The sequence below is a fragment of the Xyrauchen texanus genome, chromosome 22 (assembly GCF_025860055.1).
Source record: "Xyrauchen texanus isolate HMW12.3.18 chromosome 22, RBS_HiC_50CHRs, whole genome shotgun sequence".
NCBI classification, from domain to species: Eukaryota; Metazoa; Chordata; class Actinopteri; order Cypriniformes; family Catostomidae; genus Xyrauchen; species Xyrauchen texanus.
The window spans coordinates 21,484,316-21,506,886 of NC_068297.1; the positions used below are offsets into that span (position 1 = coordinate 21,484,316).

The window sequence follows — 22,571 nt, forward strand, 5'->3', positions numbered from 1 at the left end:
ACAGTAGAATAATTTACCTTTTCCGCAAAACAGATTTATAATCTGATTATGGCTGCACAATTAATAAACAAGATTACATTGTGCATTCCATTTACAGTAGGTCTACTCCTGGTATGTGAAACATGTTTTTTGCGGGGGTTGAGCATTGTAACCAATCACACTGTCATTAAGATGCATTTTATAGCCGAATAGTATCAGTATATTCATAAACTGGATTGCATTTACACCTTGTAATCTCCATTGTGCTGACTGGACAGATATCCAATCATCGCACTTATTGGTGCAAAATGGAAAATTACATGTACATATTGCAAACTGTATGAAAAAAATGCATTAGCATTTACAACATCATCGAATGTGGTCAAAATCTGTCCTTAACCACCTCCAAATGTGGTCCAATCAATATCCGAATTCAGTGTGTCTGAATTTAATCAGCTTTCAATCAGTATGTTTACACTGTAAAACACTGTAAAAGTTCAATTTCAGTCAGACTAAAGCAATAATTTGTATTTTTAAAATGTCATGTAAACGCTTTATTCTGATTTTTGCAAAAATGGACCAAGAGTCTTTCAGAATGCAATTGTAGCTTGGCTTTGTCCAGCATGTGTACACCTTAATCAGATCACAACTAGGCTTAGCTTTTTTTACATGACATGTATTTAACACTTCCTCAGCTGACATCCTTCCATCAAATATTGGATTAAGCATTGTGTCATGTATTCATGAACAAACAGAGGAAGACTGTAGCTTGACTATGCAAAAACCCACTGTAGCTCAATTATAACTGCACATGTAAATGCACTGTATGTAGTCGTGTTTTCAAATTCTGATCCAAGCATCGAAAAACACGTTAATACTAGATGTAAAGAGGGACAAATAGCTCAACTAAATTCAACTACAGTAAACTACAGTATGATTCCTCACTGTTGATCATGATTTCTTATACTAAATATATAGCATATGTAAACAGATTTAGGGTAAATGAGGGCAGTGGAATTGCCAAATCCCACTGTGAGTTTGGCTTGGCTGGATATACAGAGTAGAGGTCGATCGATTAATCGGCCGGCCGATTAATCGGCCGATTTGTTTTTGCATTTTTTTACATAATCGGCATCGGCCAATATCCACGCATATCAAGCCGATTATTAGGCAGGCGCATCTGTGGGCAGCCTAGTGTTGTTGTGGAACATGTGTTCGACGCACGCTGCCCCTAGAGTCATTTTCCAGCAGAGTGAACAGACCTCATCCAGTGCCTAAGGAAGGAGCTAAGTTCCTTGGAGAAAACAGTAAGGGTTAAATTTGTATAACTTCTTTAGATTTAATTAAAAACTTTTGATACGTTACTGCCAACTTAAAGAAAAAACGTGACCTTCGGCTACTTTGGATATTGATAGCGTAGTTGAAGTTGCATTATCACCGCAGAAGGGTTGCTATCATTACATGTCACAATAAGCAAGCAAGAATTTTGCAATTACAGACAGTGAATCTGAGACTTTTATTTGTTCTGTTTGTGTGTCTTATATTTGAGAGGGTTGTCACTCAATGCAGATAAATAAGTAATAAAAATATACCAACGCACTATAGGCTATTGAAGGACTGGCTTTGGTAAGCACGGACGTTATCGGTTCTGCTGTCGGTACTGGAGAAATTACGAAAATACATTTATTATTGCTATAAAGAGAAAGTTATTTTATCTCGCCAGCCATTTCTATGTATAATAATATGAAACCATTTGTCTGTGATGCAATTTAGCTATTCGCAGTCAGAGAGAGAGAGAGAGAGAGAGATCTCGCTCACGCGGTGCCACAGCGAGCACAAAATGAGCCCAACACGAGCCCAGCATAATGAGTGACAAAACTAAACATTCAAACATAGCCTGGTTTAGATCTGTGATTATTAGTCTGATTTTATTTTAGATTTCGCCTTCCAAAGATTATAAAAATAATATTTATACATAAGCCGCATTCTGTCTAGCACAACTTCCTTCCCTTCACAGCGGTGCACTGACATTTCTCCCTAAAACTCAAACTTAACGTCAGTATCAGCACGATCGGTGATTGTTGTAAAATGCAGTCTAGCTACTGTTGCTAAATTGCGGAACGCGTTTAATAATAAAAAGAGCGCAAGAGATACCGTTCCCAAGGCGGCGCGCGCGCTCCGAAACACACCGCAAAGAGACAAGCAAACTATAGGCTACTTTGGGTTTCATGCGTCTAAACGATCAACTATACACAAAAATATGTCAAAACGACCGGCTTGGAGATTCACTTAAACACAGTTTATGTCTTAAATGGACGTAGTTATGGAAATAGTTGGGGAGAAAATATGCTGCATCAGGAGCTTATTAGATCTGAACTCGGTCTTAAAGGGGAAGCTGTCTATTAAACATGTGACGGTTGAGGCATTACTGCGAATCAAACAACAAAAGGCAAAGAGAAAATCACTTACAGCTCTTGAATGAATAACTTCTGCATTAATAAGCATTAATCTATCTATGATAAACTATGCAGTGTTATTTTACAATTGATTACTTTATTAGATTTCTTTTTAGACCACACCTGAACAGTAATGTTAGTAGACCTTCCTGAAATAAAATTTTATATATATATATATATATATATATATATATATATATATATATATAACAAAAAATAACCGTTAAGAATACAGTTGAAGTACCGGATCGATAAGCAGTATCGGTGAGATAGTAATACCATTAAAAGCTTAACGATACCCACCCCTAGTTATGCCTGTGCTTCTCTTGGATGCTCTGAATATTGGATTACGTGTCTGGATTGCCCCTTAATTAAAGCTGCATTTGGATCTCAACCTTCGTGTCTTGGAGCAGTTCGTAACACCTGCTTTGTTTATTTAATATATTTGTTATACATTATTTATACAATATGTTTTTACATTATACATTTTTAATTTAAGTGTACAAGTGCAGATTGGTCAAGTGTTCAATAAATGTATTTGTTGAGAAATGTTGTCTATCTTAAGTAATTATGTGTGTTACATTTTATCTTTCAAATAAAAGGTTCAAATAAGAGGTTAAAAACAAGCACATATTGGCCAAATATCGGCCAAAATAAATCGGCAGCATTAATCGGCCATCGGCCTACCCGGATTTCAAAAGATCGGCATCGGCCTGAAAAAACCAATATCGGTCGACCTCTAATACAGAGCTCAACTTATTTCCTGTTGGACTGAAGCAAACACTGTGGGATAGGGGCCATCACATGCAACATTTAAGACAAAAACAGATTGCTCTTGTAATGCAGAAAGATACCCTCCTTCTCTTTACTTCTCTGAAAATGCATTCAATGCATTATATAAAAGTGATTGCAGTGGCATACTTTGTTTCCAGTTTGCTGGAATGATTCCAGTTGCAGCAGCCTTGTGATGTGGGCTTGTTGTTCACTCATTGAATAAGTTCTGCAATGGAGAGAGAGAGAGGCGGAGTGGAGAAAAAGAGATCTGCACAGCCCCTCTAATGTTTTTCCACGAAATCCTTGAATCTGTGCCAAGTTTTGCTCCAGCTCCAGGGGAATCCTTTGTAATGCTGGGCAATCTAGTATGATCCCCACATATCCAAGAAAATTAATGATTTGCAATATAAACCACTTTACCAACAAAAATATCCTTTTCCCTACTTTCGATCTGGATAAGCAAGTTAAAAGGTCACTCTTGCAGTGCACTGCATGTTTTGCATTTCCAAGAATCTGTTTCCCAGGTACCAGTAATACATTTAAAAAGTGACTGTAAAGGCCAATGGGAAAACTGTCCAAAAAGATTTAACTGGAATGTGAGTTCTAGAATGTGTTTTTCTGTAAAACTACAGTTGGAAAAGAATCTTTAAGAAACCCCCAGAATGTGCTCTGTTTTCCTGGAAGAATGAGCTTGTTAAAGACGAGATTATCCTTGGTTATATCGATGCTTCTGGAATATATAGTTTACTTAAAATGCATAGTCTTTCATAATCTTCTGTATTGCATGTACATATGGTTATATTTGTGAATATGTTTACAGAGCCATGTCGCATGAGTTGTTTGCTGAGCAGGTGAAAGGAAGCTCCACAACCACCACATACACACAGTCTGAAAGAAATTGGACCTGTGTTAAGAGGTATGCAACCATTGTTTGACAGAAAGTTGAAAGTTGTCATAATTATGTTTTTTTTTTTTGTTTTGTTTTTTTACCAGAAATAACAGGAAGACCTTTTTAAAAAGTAACTTATTTCTTCCAAATACTGCCCCCCTATTCCACTAAAAAAGATAGGTTCTGTTTGAGACTAAAATAATGGACATTTGAATCTAAAGCTTTGTTTAATGACCCATAGCACTGGGTTGGCGAAGACATGCTCCTTACCCATTCCCACCAGTGCAGGATTATCCATCTCCTGTCCCCATCAGATAACCATGTTCCAGTCAACACACAGGTAATTACTGCATTCATCATTGCTACACCTATGCTCTTCAAAACCTTTTCTTGAAATATTACAAGCTATGTGTATTTTTTTTAAAAATGTAATTTAATTTGTAGCAAAAGTACAAGGCTTAATTTAAGATTTTAAAAAGCCTTACATCCCAGATAGCAAGTTGACGTTGATTCAATGTTGATTTTTCATCCGAATCATCAGTTTTGTTGAGATCGAAATTTCAGTGTTAAAAGTTTGTTGGATCAATAATTACATTTTGATGAAAGCCAACAGCATAAGTTGGTGGCAGTTAGAACTAATATACATTTCTAATTGATGACTATGAGGTCCTGTATGCTTCTCAATAACCTAATGTTTCCGAAATCACGTTCTGTCACAGTATGTACTATATTTGATGAAGGATGCACTTCTCAGCCAGTAAAATAGTATGTTCTTTAGGTATGCATGTGAGTTGCATGAATAGATTCCGGACATACATTATCTGAAGACGTGGGGATTGACCCGTGACCTGAATAGATAATATAAGAACAACGACCGTGAATCTGCTCTGATTTTGTTAAACAAGCACCATTTCAGCACAAAGAACAAGGGTCTGGGGGTCCGGCTCCCATTTAATTTGGGCGGTACAATCCCCGTTCTGCTCCTGGACATGCGAGGCCACCAGTGTGTACACACGAAGATATAGAAGCCCACATCCCAAGAAGAGATAGAGATATATACAGTATATATCACTTACAGTTGAGAAGAGCTATCTGACTCACAGTTCACCATTCTTTTAAATCCGAGGGATTATAAAATCGTAAATTGTCCAGTGGGTGCACGCTTCAGAATCTTCAGAACAGTAAGACATCCAGGTATTTCACCCCTACAATTTTAAGAATACTGAGGATTCGGACATACTACTCCATTGGCATACTATGTTTGGCATACTATAGTGTGTAGTAGGGAAGTATGGGATACTTGGATGCAGCATAAATGATGCTTTCGCGTTAGTGAGAAAACTTAGGTGCATCCTACAAAGAAGTCTTGTTTGTTGAAACACCTAACACACTTACATGAATTCTCAAGCAACAACTGTGGTGTTATTATTTCTCTGTCCCACTGTTTTGCTGGCTTGTTTTTATTTTCTGTTACTAACAGTAATTAAGTATATTAATTTAAAAAGTGCTAAAAGTCTTTGAAGAAACATTTTCACTCTCTTGAAATGTGCATCTTGTTTAATAAAGATCAGTTAATAATTATGGCAGATACCTTAAAGCACAGTGGTAGTATTCTGTGCATTACTGATTGATAGCACTTAGAAGTGACACTTGAGTAAGCAAGGATGCTATTTTATACATCAAGTGCTTTGATTTAATTCTTTGATTCTGCACTTGCAGAGCATCCTTGTTTTCATTCCTTGCATCGTCAGAGGGAGTTACGAAAAGAAAAAAAAAATATATATATATATATATAGAGAGAGAGAGAGAGAGAAAAGAAAAGACAAAGACAAAGAAAAAAAAAGGATGCACAATTAAAGAAATGAGAAGCACCCCATGATGGAGTGACATTGAATACACATTGATCTGTAGTCGACCATATGATCATCTGGGATATAGAAAGGACCAACCAGGACATCACATCCTTGCAGTTTTATCAGGTAAGGAAAGGATTAAAAGTGTATTACAATTTATTTATTTTTACATTTGTTTATGCCCAGCACTGTGTGAATTAATGTTAAATACCAGAATTATGTGGTGGCTTGGTGTTGCTAGGTGAGCAAGCCAACTTTAAGAGAATTCCAGCATTCCTTTTCTCATTATTTTCTACCAAAAGAACTTCATGCTGGGCTGCAACTAACGATTATTTTGTTAATCGACTAATCTAGTAATTAATATAATTAATAATCAACTATTGAGTGATTAATGCAACTTTTAATCAACAGCTCTTACAAAAAACTCTTACTATTACAAGACAAACTGAACAACATGTACTGCATGTAACAATCAAATGTTTAAAACGAATTAATAGAATGAGGCTGAAAATAAATTACTAATAACAGTTGTAGCCTCGTCGTATTGGTCTGTTCCCACAAAATGCGCATTATGGATTTTTTATTTTATTTTGACAAACCCAGTTCAGATCATGGTGTCTCTACTAACGAGTTAACTCAAGTGTTTGATAAGGGAGAAATCCAAAATGTGCAGACTAGACTAGATTACATGATCATTTTTTCAAAACATGAAACTGCAGGACTGTACAAACAAATTTTCCACAATTAAGATTATTATTCTGTTCCATTGGTTTATACTGTTTTTGATCTGTTCTGTTTTAGATGCAAGTGAGAGTGGGACCAGTTCCTCCGGTGCCTCCAGCTACAACCCCTTTTTTTAAATTATAATCTTTTACTATTATTACTTTTGTGAAGATAAATAAACTCTAGAAACTATATGAAAGTTGTTTTTATTTATATAATAGTTTTTCAGCAAATTTCTTGAATCTTTTTTACATTTTTTAACATTGTTTCAATAAAAATAATGTAGTATTAACATCAGATTCTAACATGGATTAAATTACGTTTATTATTAGTTATTTATTTATATGTTATTTAAACAAAAGTGATATAGAATCAACATCAGATTATAACATGGATTAAATTACGTTTATTATTAGTTATTTATTTCAATGTTATTTAGACAAAAGTGATGTAGAATCAACATCACATTTGAACAGTGATTCAATTATGTAAATACTGATTATTTGTAGGAATTTCAATGTTGTTTTAATATTAACGCAGGGTGCAAAAGTGATGTGGAATCAACATCAGAATGCAACGTTGATTCAACAAGGTTAACATTGAATTTTTGTTGAAATTGTATAGTTGTTTCAACAAATATGATGTTGAGTAAACACCAGATAACATCTAACATTGATTCAATGCCAACATTCTTACAATCCTTGTTTGCTATCTGGGATCTCAAAGAACTAACCAATTTTCAAATATTTTCCAATTTAATGACAAGCTATTTACCAAGACGGATAAGGAATGAAAAGTTGAAAAATACATTAATAAATTTTATTTTTTAACAGCCACATACATCCTATCCTAATATTAATTCAAATATTTCTCAATTTCTCCTTCTCTCTTTCCTCCCTAAAGCAGTCCAAATGACTCCTTGCCCTCAACACCTAAGAGTGACTCGGAGCTACTGGCCGGTCAGAGGGCTGAAGGGAAATCAGACAACCCTAAGATGCTATGGACATGGGGAGAGCTGCCTCATGCTGCCAAGGTACAGTAATCACCAGCCAGGTCAGAAAAGCACCATGCTCAGTGTATCGCATAAAAAGGGGATTTTTTTTTTTACGTATAAAAAAAGCTAGACAATGTGCAACAGAATGGAACATATTGCAGATGTGTTTTTACAAGTTTTTAATTTGTCTCTGCTCCTCAAAAACATGGCACTAATGGCATGAGATGCTGAAAAGTGCGGGACACATGGCTCCTGTCAAAGAAGTTAGTTTAATAGGTTTAAATAGAAAAACAATAAAACAAAAACAATCCAGTGCAGTCAGATACAAGAACGTGTCATATGTGAATGGCCCCTAACAAATCTGAAATAGTTCAATCTATTACAAAAGAAAGAGAGCTGTCTTGATTTGTAATGAAAAATCCATGAGTTATAAGCCAAGAACCCAATTATTTTTATAGAAATATCACCCCAGGTCTTTTTCATTCCTCAGCCTTCATTCCTGCAACCCATGTCAGAGCCCATGCTGGTAACTCCAGGGTCAATCCCACCATCTGCCAGCACACACTTTAGAGCCATCACTAGAGGTGGGATGGTGGAGTGTCAGGACAGTGATCTCCATTTTTATGTGCCAGATCTCAGGGCTGGAGAGAGGGCATCTGCACCTGCTGTAGAAGTGGAGGCTATCAGTGCAGCCGCTCATATAATCCCAGAACTAGAGGAGGGCTGCCACGGTCCTGGAGCTCATGCCATTAGCAACACTGACTCTCCATCCAAGAGGAAAGGTAGAGAGTAATGGTTTTGTTGCTTTTAATGTAAACAAGGTTGTCATTTAAACAGAAAGAAAGTTTAGAAAATTTAATGCTACCGTGTCACACAATATAACACAAAAATTATAAGTAACACTTTACAATAAGGTTCCATTTGTTAACATTAGTTAATGCATTAGGCACGATGAACAATGAAAATTATATTTTTTACAGCATGTATTAATCTTAGTTCATGTTAGTGAATACAAATACAATTGTTAATTGTTAGTTCATGTTACTGTAGTTTATTGTGCATTATCTAATGTTAACAAATATAGCTTTTGATTTTAAAACATGTATTATTATATGTCAAAATTAATATTATCCAAGATTACTACATTTTGTTAACCAAAACCATCTCCTGCATTATGCATGGACTGAATTTATAGTGTTGCTTAAACATATTTCATGTATATTTAACATTTGTATATTTAAAACTTCAGAATTAGAACATACAATATAATGCACAGTCGAACTTCATGTTAAAATGTTTCATGCTAATTGTTATTGTTATGTTTATAGATTAACAATATATAGTATACATGTATTTTTTTAAATGTTCACTACTTTTTTGTACTACATTTTGAGTATTAATAAAAATTAATTCCAAGACAAAAGGAGCCAGCATCTTGGATCAGATGGGATATACCTGGATGACATCATAGAGTTGGAACCTGAGGTGGCAGCCCTGTACTTTCCAAAGAGGTAAATTGCACTGCTTAAAAGTTTAACTTTTCGTGAACAACACTCTGAACAACATCTTTCTTTCTTGCTCATAAAATTTAATTTTAGTCCTCTAGCCATTCACTTAATTCATTTTTTTACCAAGCTGTAGTGATTGTAGTTTAAAATGTAGTTTTTTCAATTTGTTCAGTGAGGAAGCAACTGCATTGAGCAGCGGGATAGATCCGAGGAGTGCCAATCAATCCCCTCAGTCAGTGGGCAGCAGTGGAATAGACAGCGGAGTGGACAGCTTTTCAGATCAGTTAGGAGACTTGCCTAATATTGCCATCTCTCTGTGCGGAGGACTGTCAGAAAACAGGGAGATCACTAGAGGTAAAATAGTATGTGATGTATTGTTTATTTTGTTGTATTATTGTTACGTTTTTTGTGACTTTAAGTCATTAAAGTCTTAACAATATTTATTTCACAGAGGAATTTGAGGAACGAGCAATATCCTATCAGGAGTTTGCAGATAATCCATCTATTATTGATGATCCCAACCTGGTTGTAAAGATTGGACCCAAGTATGTGATGAACGTCCCATAATACAAATGGCATATTATTCACTAAATCATTTTCAAAGAAGCCCAAGTTTAGAATTTTAATATTTAGAAATAATGTAATTCTTAAAGGGATAGTTCACACAAAAATGAAAATTCTCTCATCATTTACACACATTCATGTCATCCCAGATATTTAGAAGAATATCTCTGCTCTGAAGGTCAATACAATGCAAGTAAATGATGGCCAGGCCTTTGAAGCTCCAAAAAGGAAATACAGTAAGCATTAGGGTAATCCATAAACCTCCAGTGGTTAAATCAATGTCTTCTGGACTGTTCCTGTTGGGTTTGGGTGAGAACAGACCAAAATAGAACTCCTGTTTCACTGTATATCTTGCCATTGCATACTCTAGAAACAATCACGATTTCAAGCTCGACTACACTTCTCAGCGCTTGACGCATGCGAAGAGTGTTAAATTAGCGCAAGATGTACAGTGAAAAAGGAGTTATATTTTGGTCTGTTCTCACCCAAAAACAACTGGAGCACTTCAGAAGACCTTGATATAACCATTGGAGTTTGATGGCTTAAGTTAATGCTGGCCATCAGGAGAACCGGGACTTTTCCCGAAGGTCCGGTTGTGAAACAGGGCCGAATGGGCCGTGAGAAGCTGAAAATGGCCACAAAATGGCAATATGATGAAGGTTTTGGCCCAGTTTCCATGTACAATCCCAGGCCGATTTCTCTTCCCAGTTTGTCCCTGGTTGACTTGATCTGATTTTTGGAGCCTCAAAATCCTGGCCACCATTCATTTGCACTGAATGGACCAACAGAACTGAGATATTCTTCTAAAAATCTTCATTTGTGTTCTGCAGAAGAACAAAAGTCATGCACATCTTAGATGGCATGAGGGTGAGTAAATGATGAGTACATTTTCACTTTTGGGGAACTAACCCTTTAAGCCATCTTTACACCGCAAAGGTAGCTCAGAATCTGCATCTGAAGTGGCATTTAGTTGTATTTATATAGACTGTTTAATGCTGCTTAGAGAAGGCATAAATGCCTTTACTACATGAATGCATGAATCAAAATATGATGTTACTTTTAAATATGGAAATACATTTAGAAATATATGCTCTGTTATGACAACAACAAAGTTCAAGGCTGCTCTGATGCTGCATTTCATTACATAGAACCAAAGCAGCATCAGAACTGCCTTTGATACGAGGGTCTGAGGTGGGTCAGTGCAGGCTTAATTTAGTCTGGCTTTTGCATCTTTACACAGAATTTTGAGCAGGCTTAACTTGGCTGTGTAAAGACACCTTTACAAATGGTAATTAATACATATGATTAGGTAAATAATGTGTTATTAATAAAGATGGTTGGTGTTGGTGCTTCACATTTTTTCCATCAAGGTATTATAACTGGACCACAGCTGCTCCTATTGTACTGGCAATGCAGGTTTTCCAGAAGCCCTTGCCAAAGGTAAGGACTTTTTAAACAACAAAAATACATATAGGTCTTAAGTTATTAAACCATCATTGATATTGTGACATCATAAATATTAAAAAGCATATACATTGGTTGCTCAGTGATGTATCTAATAAACCAATGTAAAAAAAAAAAAACATAAATACAAAGATTTGTGAATTTAAGACTTTTCCATGAGGTGACTTCTGTGGTTCTGTCAGTAAACAGCATTTTGTACTGTGCAATGTTATCATGCGTATCAATCATGTGACCCCTGCTGGTGGGTTAAAACACAGCACATTTTCACCTTGAAACAGCATTGTCCAACATGATCAAATTAATAAAAATCACTATTGCACATAAACTGTTCTTCAAATCATGCATAAGCCACATCCCCAGTATTTACACTGTATCATCCAATGAATGTGTCTCTATGTTGGACACTGTATTGTTATTACCATATTAAAATAATAGTTTTAGGTAAATTATGAAATACATCTAAGTGGTAGAAGATGCTGTTTTGTTTCTGCATCATTTGTCTTCTACCAGCGAGTGTTTCATGGCTTTTACAGTCCTTTTGTGTACTGCACCCCAGCTCTCATGACACTCTGGGGAATTTAAATTTTTCTCTTCCCTCCCGTTTTCTCTTCTTGTTTTTTTAATTGCTCTCCCCTCATCCCATCCCATTGTGCGCCATTGCGCTAAGTATTCCTTTCTGAGTTACGTCTACTCTGCTCTTGGTTTCTTCACATACTGTTTTCCTAGCATGTTCGGCTCTAGTCCTGTACGTCTTTGTGTTTTTCTCTTGATTTATCAGCTGCATGACTCTGCATGCGTTCAGTCACAGTCATCCTATCATTTAGTTTTAGAGTTTTGAGTATCAGGGGCTCTGTGCGTTTGCTCCAGGCCACGGTGGAGAACATTATGAAGGAGAAGATGGCCAAGAAAGGAGGACGCTGGTGGTTTTCATGGAGGGGCAGGAATAGCAGCTCCAAGTCGGTATGTTTGCTTTGTTACATTGTGAATCCTTGTGAATTTATTTATAGATAACATTTTTGATTTAGCCACAGACTCTGTTTGCTTACAGCGTATTTATATGCAAACATTTACAATAGTGCTTTATGTACATAAGCATGCAAATCAAGTTGCTGAGTTAGTTTTACTGCAACAGGAATCAGCATCAGACCAGATTGAGAGTGGAGAGCAGGTTATAAGAACAGACTCTATTGGCAGGTAAAAAAAATCAAACCCAGTGTAACAGATTTTCATTGTTCTTGTAAAGAATGTAGATGTACGAGTATCCAGTATTTTGTTTAAATGTGGATTGGCTGGTGGTATTTTAACAGTTTCAAGAATGAATCATCATCCAGTGAAGATGACTGTGGAGCTTCTAAGCAGAATCCTGTGAGCAACCAGCCTGAAGCTCTTCTCAGCTCTGGTGGCCACTACTACAGGAAGACTCTACGTTTGTCATCAGAACAGCTAGTGAGAATCTCAGTTTTCCATACAACCAGTGGTCGATTTGTAAAACAATATCAAGAGGAATGGTTGGGTTACATAAAAGGTGTAATACTTCAGCTTCGAAAGTTCACTACTGTTTTATATTAGAAATGTTACTGCATTATGAATGTTTATTTCAGAACGGTGCACATTTAGAGAAATATTCATGGGTTCACTTTTTCTTATCCCCTTTTCTCTCAATATGGAATGCCCAATTATTTCCACTACTTAGTAGGTCCTCGTGGTGACACGTTACTCACCTCAATCCGGGTGGCGGAGGACAAGTCTCAGTTGCCTCCGAATCTGAGACAGTCAATCCGCACATCTTATCACGTGGCTCTTTGTGCATGACACCGTGGAGACTCCCAGCATGTGGAGGCTCATGCGCCCACGCGCCGCACGCACGCGAGCGAGAACCACTAAGTGCGACCACGAGGAGGTTACCCCATGTGACTCTACCCTCCCAAGCAAATAGACCAATTTGGTTGCTTAGGAGACTTGGCTGGAGTCCTATTCTCATTTGATTATTTTTTGGGGGAACCAATTCCTAACATTCTAGGAATATCTTTTTAGATCAATTATTTTTATAATGATAAACATACGTTCCCATAATGTTGCAGGGAGGTTTTAGTGTGTCAACCTAAAAATAACTTATACAGAACGTTGTCTAGTGGTTGTTTTCAGATTTTAAATTTATATAAAATAAACTAAACTTCCCATCCCATATCTTAAACAATAGTCACAGCAATATCTTACCTTCAGTTTTCTTCTTTTTTTTAAGAATGTCATACTGTTCTGAACTGTTCTCTTGGCCATTTTTTGAAGGTGTGTTTTGAAAACTTCAGCGCCTTTTCACAGTGACGAGGGAGCTTGCATGCTCATGGTTGCTAGATTGTGCAAATTAAGCATAACATTGGCAGAATATCCATCTCAAACATTTATTTTTTTTAATCCCCTTTTTAAATTGATTTAATACACAATAATTCATACAGCTCGTGTCGAGTATGTGATATGAACGTAGTGCCCTGATCAGTGAGGATTTCTTTCGGAATCCCCACTCAGGAGATTATTATGAATAGTGCCTCCGCAACACTAGGTCCTCGTGGTGGCACAGTTATTCACCTCAATTAGGGTGGCAGAGGATAAGTCCCAGTTGCCTCTCTTTCTGAGACAGTCAATCCGCACATCTTATCCGATATATAATGGCTTGCTGTGCATGATACCGCAGAGACTCACAGCATGTGGAGGCTCATGCTACTCTCCGTGATCCATGCACATCTTACCACGCACCCCACTGAGAGCGAGAACCACAAGTCACGACCACGAGGAGATTACCCCATGTGACACTATCCTCCCTAGCAACTGGGCCAATTTGGTTGCTTAGGAGACCTGGCTGAATTCACTCAGCACAACCTGGATTCGAACTCGCAACTCCATGAGTGGTAGTCAGCGTCAATACTCACTGAGCTACCCATGCCCCCCATCTCGAACATGCCTGAATCTACACAGCTCTTGGGAATATTCAATTCTGATCGGCTAATCACCCAAGTCTGTTATTTATAATACATAGAGAATTAAAATATTGTATTTGCATGATTCTAAATGATACATGACACAATTGTTTCAAAGGGGATGTATGGGTGGATGGTGGATTTACAAGGGGGATACTTTTTTAGTTTCTTTAAACAAGAGGGATGGAGCCCTGCATACAACCCAAACTACAGATCAGTGTTTATGATCACTATGCTAAAGATAATTACTTTCAAAGGTTGAAATGTTTGTTTTAAACACTGTTTTGTAACAAGCTTGATTAGTCAATCTATCAATGAGAATCACATGCTAGAACCATGTTATTCTATTCTCAGGCCAGTCTGAATCTAAAAGATGGCCCTAATGATGTGGTCTTCAGTGTCACCACCCAGTATCAGGGCACCTGCCGCTGTGAGGGCACCATTTATTTGTGGAGCTGGGATGACAAGATAGTGATTTCCGACATTGATGGCACCATCACAAGGTGAGACTACACTACAAGAGGCCATTCAGTCTGAACGTGTTCTTACGTTTACAAAAGCTAGACGAGGCATGAGGAATATAACTAAACACAGTTGTCGAGATGCAAGTATAAAAGTAATTTTTAACTTGACAAGCTGTCAAAATAAATTTGAGGCTACTGCCGCGACACAACTGTCAAATATGTTGAAAAAACTTAAAAAAGATATTGAATGAAGTTACGTTGAAAGCACACAGCTAGGAAGTCTAAATCGTTACTTCTATCTCTGTCAGATCTGACACCCTGGGACACATTTTGCCAACTCTGGGCAAAGACTGGACTCATCAGGGCATTGCCCGACTCTACCACAGAGTCAGCCAGTAAGTCACATACAACACACAGAACAAATCATATTTGTTAAATGCAAGCATTTTTTAGACCATTTTAAAATACCTAATATTTAATTTATTGTCCAACAGGAATGGCTACAAGTTTATGTACTGTTCAGCACGGGCAATAGGGATGGCTGATATGACAAGGGGTTATTTGCACTGGGTTAATGAAAGAGGCACCATGCTACCTATGGGACCTGTACTGCTAAGTCCCAGCAGTCTGTTCTCTGCATTTCACAGGTTTGAACACACTCATGTCCAAAGAGGTTTACAATACAGATGTCCAAAAAGACTTACATAAAACACAATACAGGTTTCCCACAGTCACGGAAAATGTCTCGGTTATGTAAAGTTACCTCGGTTCCCTGAGACAAATGGAACAAGACATGCGTGCTAACGCATATGGGGAGTTGTCCTTTCACATGACCTAGTTGAAATCTCTCTTCAGTAACGTTAGTATTGTAATATTGGCTATGGTGTCTGAGCCCTGTCTGTTTAGGGGCAATGCTGTCCACTATAAAAGCAGGTGCACAAATACCATTCCTCTGAATTTTCTGACTGAGGGACAAGGAGCACGTCGCACGCACCTCAGAAGAACTCGAGTCTTGTAGGGTGGCCAGCATTCGCAATGTCTCGTTCCCTTCGTCTCAGGGAAACAAGGTTACATACATAACCGAGACATTCGCATTGTGTGCTAACGCATATGGGGAACAGACTCTCATCACACCGCACTACACAACATAACCTTCCAGAGAGGAAACATGACACACAATCCCACGGTAGGACGACCGACATGAGTATGCCACAAGTGAGTGACCCTCATGTTGGGAGCAATCAGAATAAATATATGAACTATAGTCATATAGTATGAAATAACCCCTTCACAAACCCAATCGGGGACTTTATTTATAATGAAAGTGCTTGTGACTTTATGGTAAATTACAACGGCCTGAATGCAGTCGGTTGTGTAAACTGATGGGGAGCCCGTACTTAAGGGGAGGGGCTTAAGTATATATTTGGCAAACAAAATAGCAAGCGAGAGGATGTTACATCTAGGTTGTAAAACCTTGCGAATGTGTTTTGAGAAGACCATCCTGGTGTAAAGACACGCCGTTTGTCCATGCCCATGAGGAGGCCATGCCTTTGGTTGAGTGTGCTTTAACACATAAATTGAGCCCCTCAATCTCCATGCAATGTGTCTATGCCAAGCTCTGGCCCTCCACAGGAACGCACGGCCTTGTCTCGTTTGGCGGTTCTGACGACGATGTCATGTCTCTCGCTGCATCAGGCGGGGAGGGGGTGGTAGCATCATCCACTGACCACAAACTTTGAAATTCATCCTGCTCAACCTTATATATATATATATATATATATATATATATATATATATATATATACATACATACACACACACACACACACACACACACACACATTTATTTACATTTCACACAATATACAATTGCTTTGTAAGGATGTTTGTGCACCTTCTATTATAGCAGACAGCTTTGCGCCTATAAGGGCAGGGCTCAAACACCATAGCCAATATTAGAATAATGGCATTATTTTAGAGAGGTTTCAACTAGGTTGTGTGGAAGGACACTCCCCATATGCATTAGCATGCAATGTCAAGTGTACTGAGTCATAAAGGAACCTGGAAATATCAAGGAATTTTAACTTTGTGTTTTAGAAAATACATAGAAATTATTTAAATCCTGTTGATTTTAATTTGTATTTCTTCTTCTTTTTTTTTTTTTTTGTCAAAGTTTTATTTCTTTTGTGAATATATATTTTTTTAGTTATGCTCCCTAAAATCTTTCATTGGATAGATAATGCTGTTGAGTAGAATAGTAGTGATTAGTGATGAGTGAATAGTTCTATGAAATTAATTTAGCTTGATTTAAATCAGTCTGAATCAAAATCAATTAAAAAAATATATCCTTATCCAGGGGAATGGGATTTTGCAGAGATTATAATAAAATAAATAAAAACATTTAATTAATTAAAAAGTATGGAAACCCTGACAATAGTCCTAAAAGTAATGTTACATACTTTCAAATAAATAGTGTAAATGCCATGTGGTGAGTGTTTTTTTCCTATACAACTTCAGGGAGGTCATTGAGAAGAAGCCAGAGAAGTTTAAAATCGAATGTCTGACGGACATTAAAAACTTGTTCCATCCAAACACAGAGCCCTTCTATGCTGCTTTTGGAAACAGGGCAACAGTAAGTACTAGCAGCAATAATTGCTAATATTATCTTTTTCCAATACATGCATATCTCTAATGAACCGTTTTCTTCTTCAGGATGTTTATTCATATAAAGAGGTGGGAGTGCCTTTGAACAGAATATTTACTGTAAATCCTAAGGGAGAGCTCATTCAAGAACATGCGAGGACCAACATATCATCGTAAGTGATCGCAATATGAAACAGCATTCGCAACCCATTTTACTGCCTATATGTAACAGATGTAATGTTTGAGTGCAACAGGATATTTAACAGGAAAAAAGCGAAGGGCGGGACATGATTATATGTTGATAATTGCTTGATTGATGACGGCAACGGAAAATACGTTTATGAACGAAGCCATTATTACATTTTGATAAAAGATTAGAAACTTTTTTCTTCTTTGGGATAATGTGCACTGATAAATCGTACACAATAAGACCAGGAATGTGTATTAAGAAAGTAAAGAGTGTCAACTTTCAGTTCATGTTTACTTTAAAAGTTGAAAAGTTTTCATTTGCTTGCCAAGACAAGCAATTTACTGCACATTAGGTAGGTTGGGGCAGGTCCCCTGGAACAATATGGGATTATGTGTACTATGTTGATCTTTCCAGCTCAAACATGTGTCCTATGTCCAACTTGCCTAAAGCAACCTTTGTTACCTGCCCAAAATGTGGAAACTCCCTGATTTGGTGTTTGAACAATTTGACAGTAATTAAGTGGTCTGAACATTCTGTTATGTTTGACAGGTATGGTCGCCTGTGTGAGGTTGTGGACCATGTCTTCCCTCCTTTGATCAGAGGAAACACCACCGACTTACCCTGTTCAGACACTTTCAGTCAGTTTACTTTCTGGAGAGAGAAGTTACCGGAAGTTGACAAGCAGGATCAACAAACTAAAAGCAGCTGAAAGACATATTCACAAAAGCTAACATGTCTAGGTATTCCTCACCTACAATCTCAGCTCAAATGCTGCACTGCCATAAGGGATTCCTTTACGCACAAGCAACATAGCACTTTACAGACTGCATGCTGCCCTTCACCTGTTCCTACATTATCATTTTAGTGTGCTAATGTTTTGTTTTACTGACAAAAGCCTGAATTTATTAGCATATAATATGCAGCTCATTTTAGGGATTTGTTTTATTTTTATGACTACAATTATTTTAAAGTGTCAAATGCATTATTCATTACCAAGACAATTACATTATGCTGTCATATAATATTGTGTTCTTCAGCAGTTATCACGAAGCAAGAAATTTGAAAGCTTCAAAACGTTAATTTAAAAATATATACAAATTAAAAAAATAATACTTCAAAAACAACTCAGATGTAGGTATAAAGCCAACACTAGCATTTCTCAGGTGTTACAGACTTGTAGTCAGATAGTCTTTTGAAACTTAAAGTGACCTTTCATAACATCAAAGTTTTAACTGTCAGTTTAAATGTTTCTTTGACATCTAAATTACTTTACTAGTCTTTCCATTTCCTTAAGAACAAAACACAACTAAGGTGAGTGGATATTACTTAATTGTGAAATATCTTTGACAACTTTTTTACCATGTAGACAGCACTTTACATTTTGCCCAATGCTTATTTGATTAATGCTTATTATTATTACATGGAAACTTTGCATTCCTTAGTTTATTTGTGTGCATTTTATGTAAGATACAAAACACTGACCAGCATAATTTACATTTATTCATTTGGAAGATGCTTTTATCCGAAGCGACTTACAAAAGAGGAAAACAGAACTGTGCAACAAGAATTCTTATTTTTTAGTGACTGGTTAAGTGCTCGTGGAAAAGATGTGTTTTAAGTCGGGGTTTTTTTAAGACAGAGAGTGAGTCAGCTTCACGGATGGAGTTGTCGGAAGGTCATATACTATTAATCATGCAAAAACTGATTTTGTCATACATCATAGTCAGCCATACAGCATGTTCAAGACAAACAAAAACATAACAAAATAGCAATGCAAAGAACACTCAGGTCATGAAGTATTCACTACCTGTATTATTTCCTTCATATTCATATCATATTTATCATAAAAATCATTTTTATAAAAACACATCATACAATATTTTCTATACATTGTATTATAATCTGAAATAAGCATTATTAGACAAAGTCCTCAAGTGAATGTTATGTTAAGCAGAAGGATGTTCATTTCAAGAAATAATCTCTCTTTTTCCAACACAACACATCTCCCCAATAGTGCGTATTGATTCAATTGTGTCTGATTAAAGGGTGAAATGGATAGTGTTTTAAAGCACTGTATATTGGAATATATTAATGTATGTCTTTAGTGAATGAATAAGTGTTTTGTGTGATATGAATAGAAATTGAAAACATGCTCTCGCTATGTGTTGCTCCTATGACTTTATTTAACAAACTAAGTGACACTTAGTATATTCTACTGTGGTTTTCCATGGTTAACAAGGAGCACATTAAACAAGCACTGATGTGGATGCCTAAATGATGAAGGGCCTTGTTGTTAAGGCAGTCCTCTCTAGGGACTAGCCGATTTCAAAAGAACTGTGTATTTTAGCATAAATCGTGTCATTTTTCTGCAAAGAAAATATAGTGTATGTGGTATAGATGTGTGCAATGTGAAAATGCAATTTGTACTGATCTCTGATTTGTTTGGTGGTTAGTGATACAGATCTCTTTTCACATTATAATGACAGAGGACTGCTTCAAACTTACAACACTGTGAATGATCAGATCAAACGTTCTAGCTATTGTCTTACACTATTAGCCTCTTATCCAGTTCATTAAAATGTCTTATTCTATGAAAGCTAATACAAGAATGTGGTACTCATCCTAAGGGATCTCAACAGGTTTCCAGCTAAAATGTTCAGTTACAAAAACGTTTGTTTTGTTTGCAGTCTATATGGAGTTTCTATATTCTTTCTGTGAAAGATTTTGTTGCCTAAGTTGACTTTGGCAGTTGAGTTTGTGTTTCATTATGTTCATTGCAGAGATGTAAAAACTACTCTTGTGTGTATATTTAAAAATGCCAAATATCTGTAAAATGACAATCATTTTCTGCCTGTGTCACTAAGGGTTCACATGTCCACACTAAAGTGCGCATTCCCACATATCAATACTGTCCAAACAGTGCCAAATACCTCCCCAGTTCAGGCTGGACGTCCCAAAAATATAGATCGTGTGCCTTTTGTCATGTATGCACCACTACACACAAGCACTGTTCCCACAGTTATAAACACTTCCCCAGTAAAAACGGGAAATACTATAAATGTAGCGTGCGTGCCTGCTGTACTGCACGCACCCCTACACACAAACACTGTATGCATAGCCAAGAAATCCCCACCGCGAGCGGAAGATTTTATGGAAGTGGTGCGCGTGCCTACTACAGTATATGCACCCCCACCCATAAGCGCTGCCCATACAGTTCCAAACAGCTCTCTATCTCATGCCGCAAGCATCACAGATGCAATGCGCGAGCCAAGAAACTCCCCGCTAAATGCGGGAAGCTTTATGAATGTGGCGCGCGTGCCTATTACAATATATGCACCCCCACCACAAAACTCTGTTCATACAGTTTCAAGCATCTCTCCGACTCATGCTGCGAGCATCTCGGAGATAGCGCGCGTGCCTGTACTCTCACACGCACCCCTGCACTCGGCACTCAACAATCCCGAGGATTGGTTTCTATCAGTGGATTTGAAAGACGCTTACTTTCACATTCCGATAGCGCCTCATCACAGGCCTTTTCTGAGATTCGCCTTCGAGGGACAGTCATACCAGTACACAGTACTACCATTCGGCCTATCATTGGCCCCCCGTACATTCACGAAATGTATGGACGCCGCACTTTCCCCTGAGACAGCGGGGAGTGCGAATACTGAATTACCTCGACGATTGGCTAATCATAGCACAATCAGAGGATCAGTTAACGACACACAGATCTTGGATTATCAGCCATCTAGAATGCCTGGGTCTGAGAATCAATTTTGCAAAGAGCGTGCTATCCCCAGCCAGAATATCTCTTTTCTGGGAATAGTGCTAGACTCAGTGCAGATGACAGCGCCTCTCATCAGAGCGTGCGCTCTCTATTCGACGCCTTGCAACATCATTCAGAACGGCGCCGACGCCCGGCCAAACGATTTCAAAGAATGCTCGGTCTCATGGCCTCGGCATCAGCTGTACTCCAGCTAGGATTGTTGCACATGCGTCCTCTCCAGCGCTGGCTCAAGAGCCGTGGTCCCCACTCACGCCGTGGCGCTCGGGCCACTTTTTGATCAGAGCGAATCATGGCTGTATAAAAGCCCTGACGCCCTGGAAAGCCATCAACTGGTATCAAACTGGCGTGAGTTTGGGCGTGAATACACGGAGAAAAATTATCACGACAGATGCCTCCAAAATAGGATGGGGGGCCCTTTACGAGGGCAGGCCTGTCTCCGGCTTTTGGTCAAACCCGGAAAAGCGCCTACACATAAACTGTCTGGAAATGAAAGCGGTCGCCTTGGCTCTCAGAGCCCTGCTTCCGTACCTAAAAAACGAACACGTCCTGGTCCGAACAGACAACATGACGGTAGTTTCGTATATAAATCGCCAGGGTGGACTCAGGTCGAGCTCCCTGCACTCTATAGCCAGGGAGCTCATCCTATGGTCACAGCACCACCTGCGCTCGCTAAGAGCAGCGCATGTGCCAGGGGGCGGACATGCTGTCCAGAGACAAGGTTCTCCCAGGGGAATGGTCTCTCCACCCCCTGACGGTTCAGTGGTTATGGCAAACCCTTGGCGAGGCAGAGGTCGACCTCTTCGCCTCCAGGGAAAATGCGCACTGCCCCCTTTTCTTTTCAAAAAGGCCCAGGTCTGGCCGAGCCGCCCCTTGTATGCTTTTCCCCCGATCGCGATGCTACCTCAGGTCATCAGTCGGATCAGGGAAGTGAAATGTGCAGTGCTCCTGGTAGCCCCACTCTGGAAAAACCAGACGTGGTTTCCAGAACTGATGCAGATGATGCAATCTGCCCCATGGCCGATTCCGTTGAGGCTAGACCTCCTCAGGCAGGCCAACGGGATGATTTTTCATCCCCGCCCCGATCTGTGGGCCCTCCATGCATGGCCCCTCAACGGGTTCCCGAGAACCTCCCCAGTGGAGTTTTGAGAACCATCACTGAGGCGCGAGCGCCTCTACGAGGTGCTTATATGCCCAAAAGTGGAAAGTGTTCAGCGACTGGTGTGATACCAAGAGCTTGAACCCCAAATCGTGCGAGATACCAAGTGTACTCGCCTTTTTGCAGGAGCTGCTGTAGGCGGGCCGCACACCCTC

General features: G+C 38.4%; 1 protein-coding gene across 1 annotated transcript in view; it reads left to right on the forward strand.

Moving 5' to 3' along the window:
- Positions 1–21,108, forward strand: part of LOC127662136 (phosphatidate phosphatase LPIN1-like) — a 31,952-nt gene extending 10,844 nt beyond the window's left edge. The window contains exons 5-21 of the mRNA XM_052153173.1: positions 4,030–4,125; positions 4,340–4,438; positions 7,578–7,707; positions 8,159–8,450; positions 9,086–9,179; positions 9,349–9,530; positions 9,628–9,721; positions 11,111–11,180; positions 12,072–12,164; positions 12,337–12,398; positions 12,512–12,650; positions 14,531–14,679; positions 14,949–15,035; positions 15,135–15,287; positions 17,158–17,272; positions 17,353–17,456; positions 18,023–21,108. Of these exons, the coding sequence (XP_052009133.1) occupies positions 4,030–4,125; positions 4,340–4,438; positions 7,578–7,707; positions 8,159–8,450; positions 9,086–9,179; positions 9,349–9,530; positions 9,628–9,721; positions 11,111–11,180; positions 12,072–12,164; positions 12,337–12,398; positions 12,512–12,650; positions 14,531–14,679; positions 14,949–15,035; positions 15,135–15,287; positions 17,158–17,272; positions 17,353–17,456; positions 18,023–18,182 (2,119 nt within the window). The 3' untranslated portion in view covers positions 18,183–21,108. The remainder of the gene's footprint in view (positions 1–4,029; positions 4,126–4,339; positions 4,439–7,577; positions 7,708–8,158; positions 8,451–9,085; positions 9,180–9,348; positions 9,531–9,627; positions 9,722–11,110; positions 11,181–12,071; positions 12,165–12,336; positions 12,399–12,511; positions 12,651–14,530; positions 14,680–14,948; positions 15,036–15,134; positions 15,288–17,157; positions 17,273–17,352; positions 17,457–18,022) is intronic.
- The last annotated feature ends 1,463 nt before the right edge of the window (positions 21,109–22,571 follow it).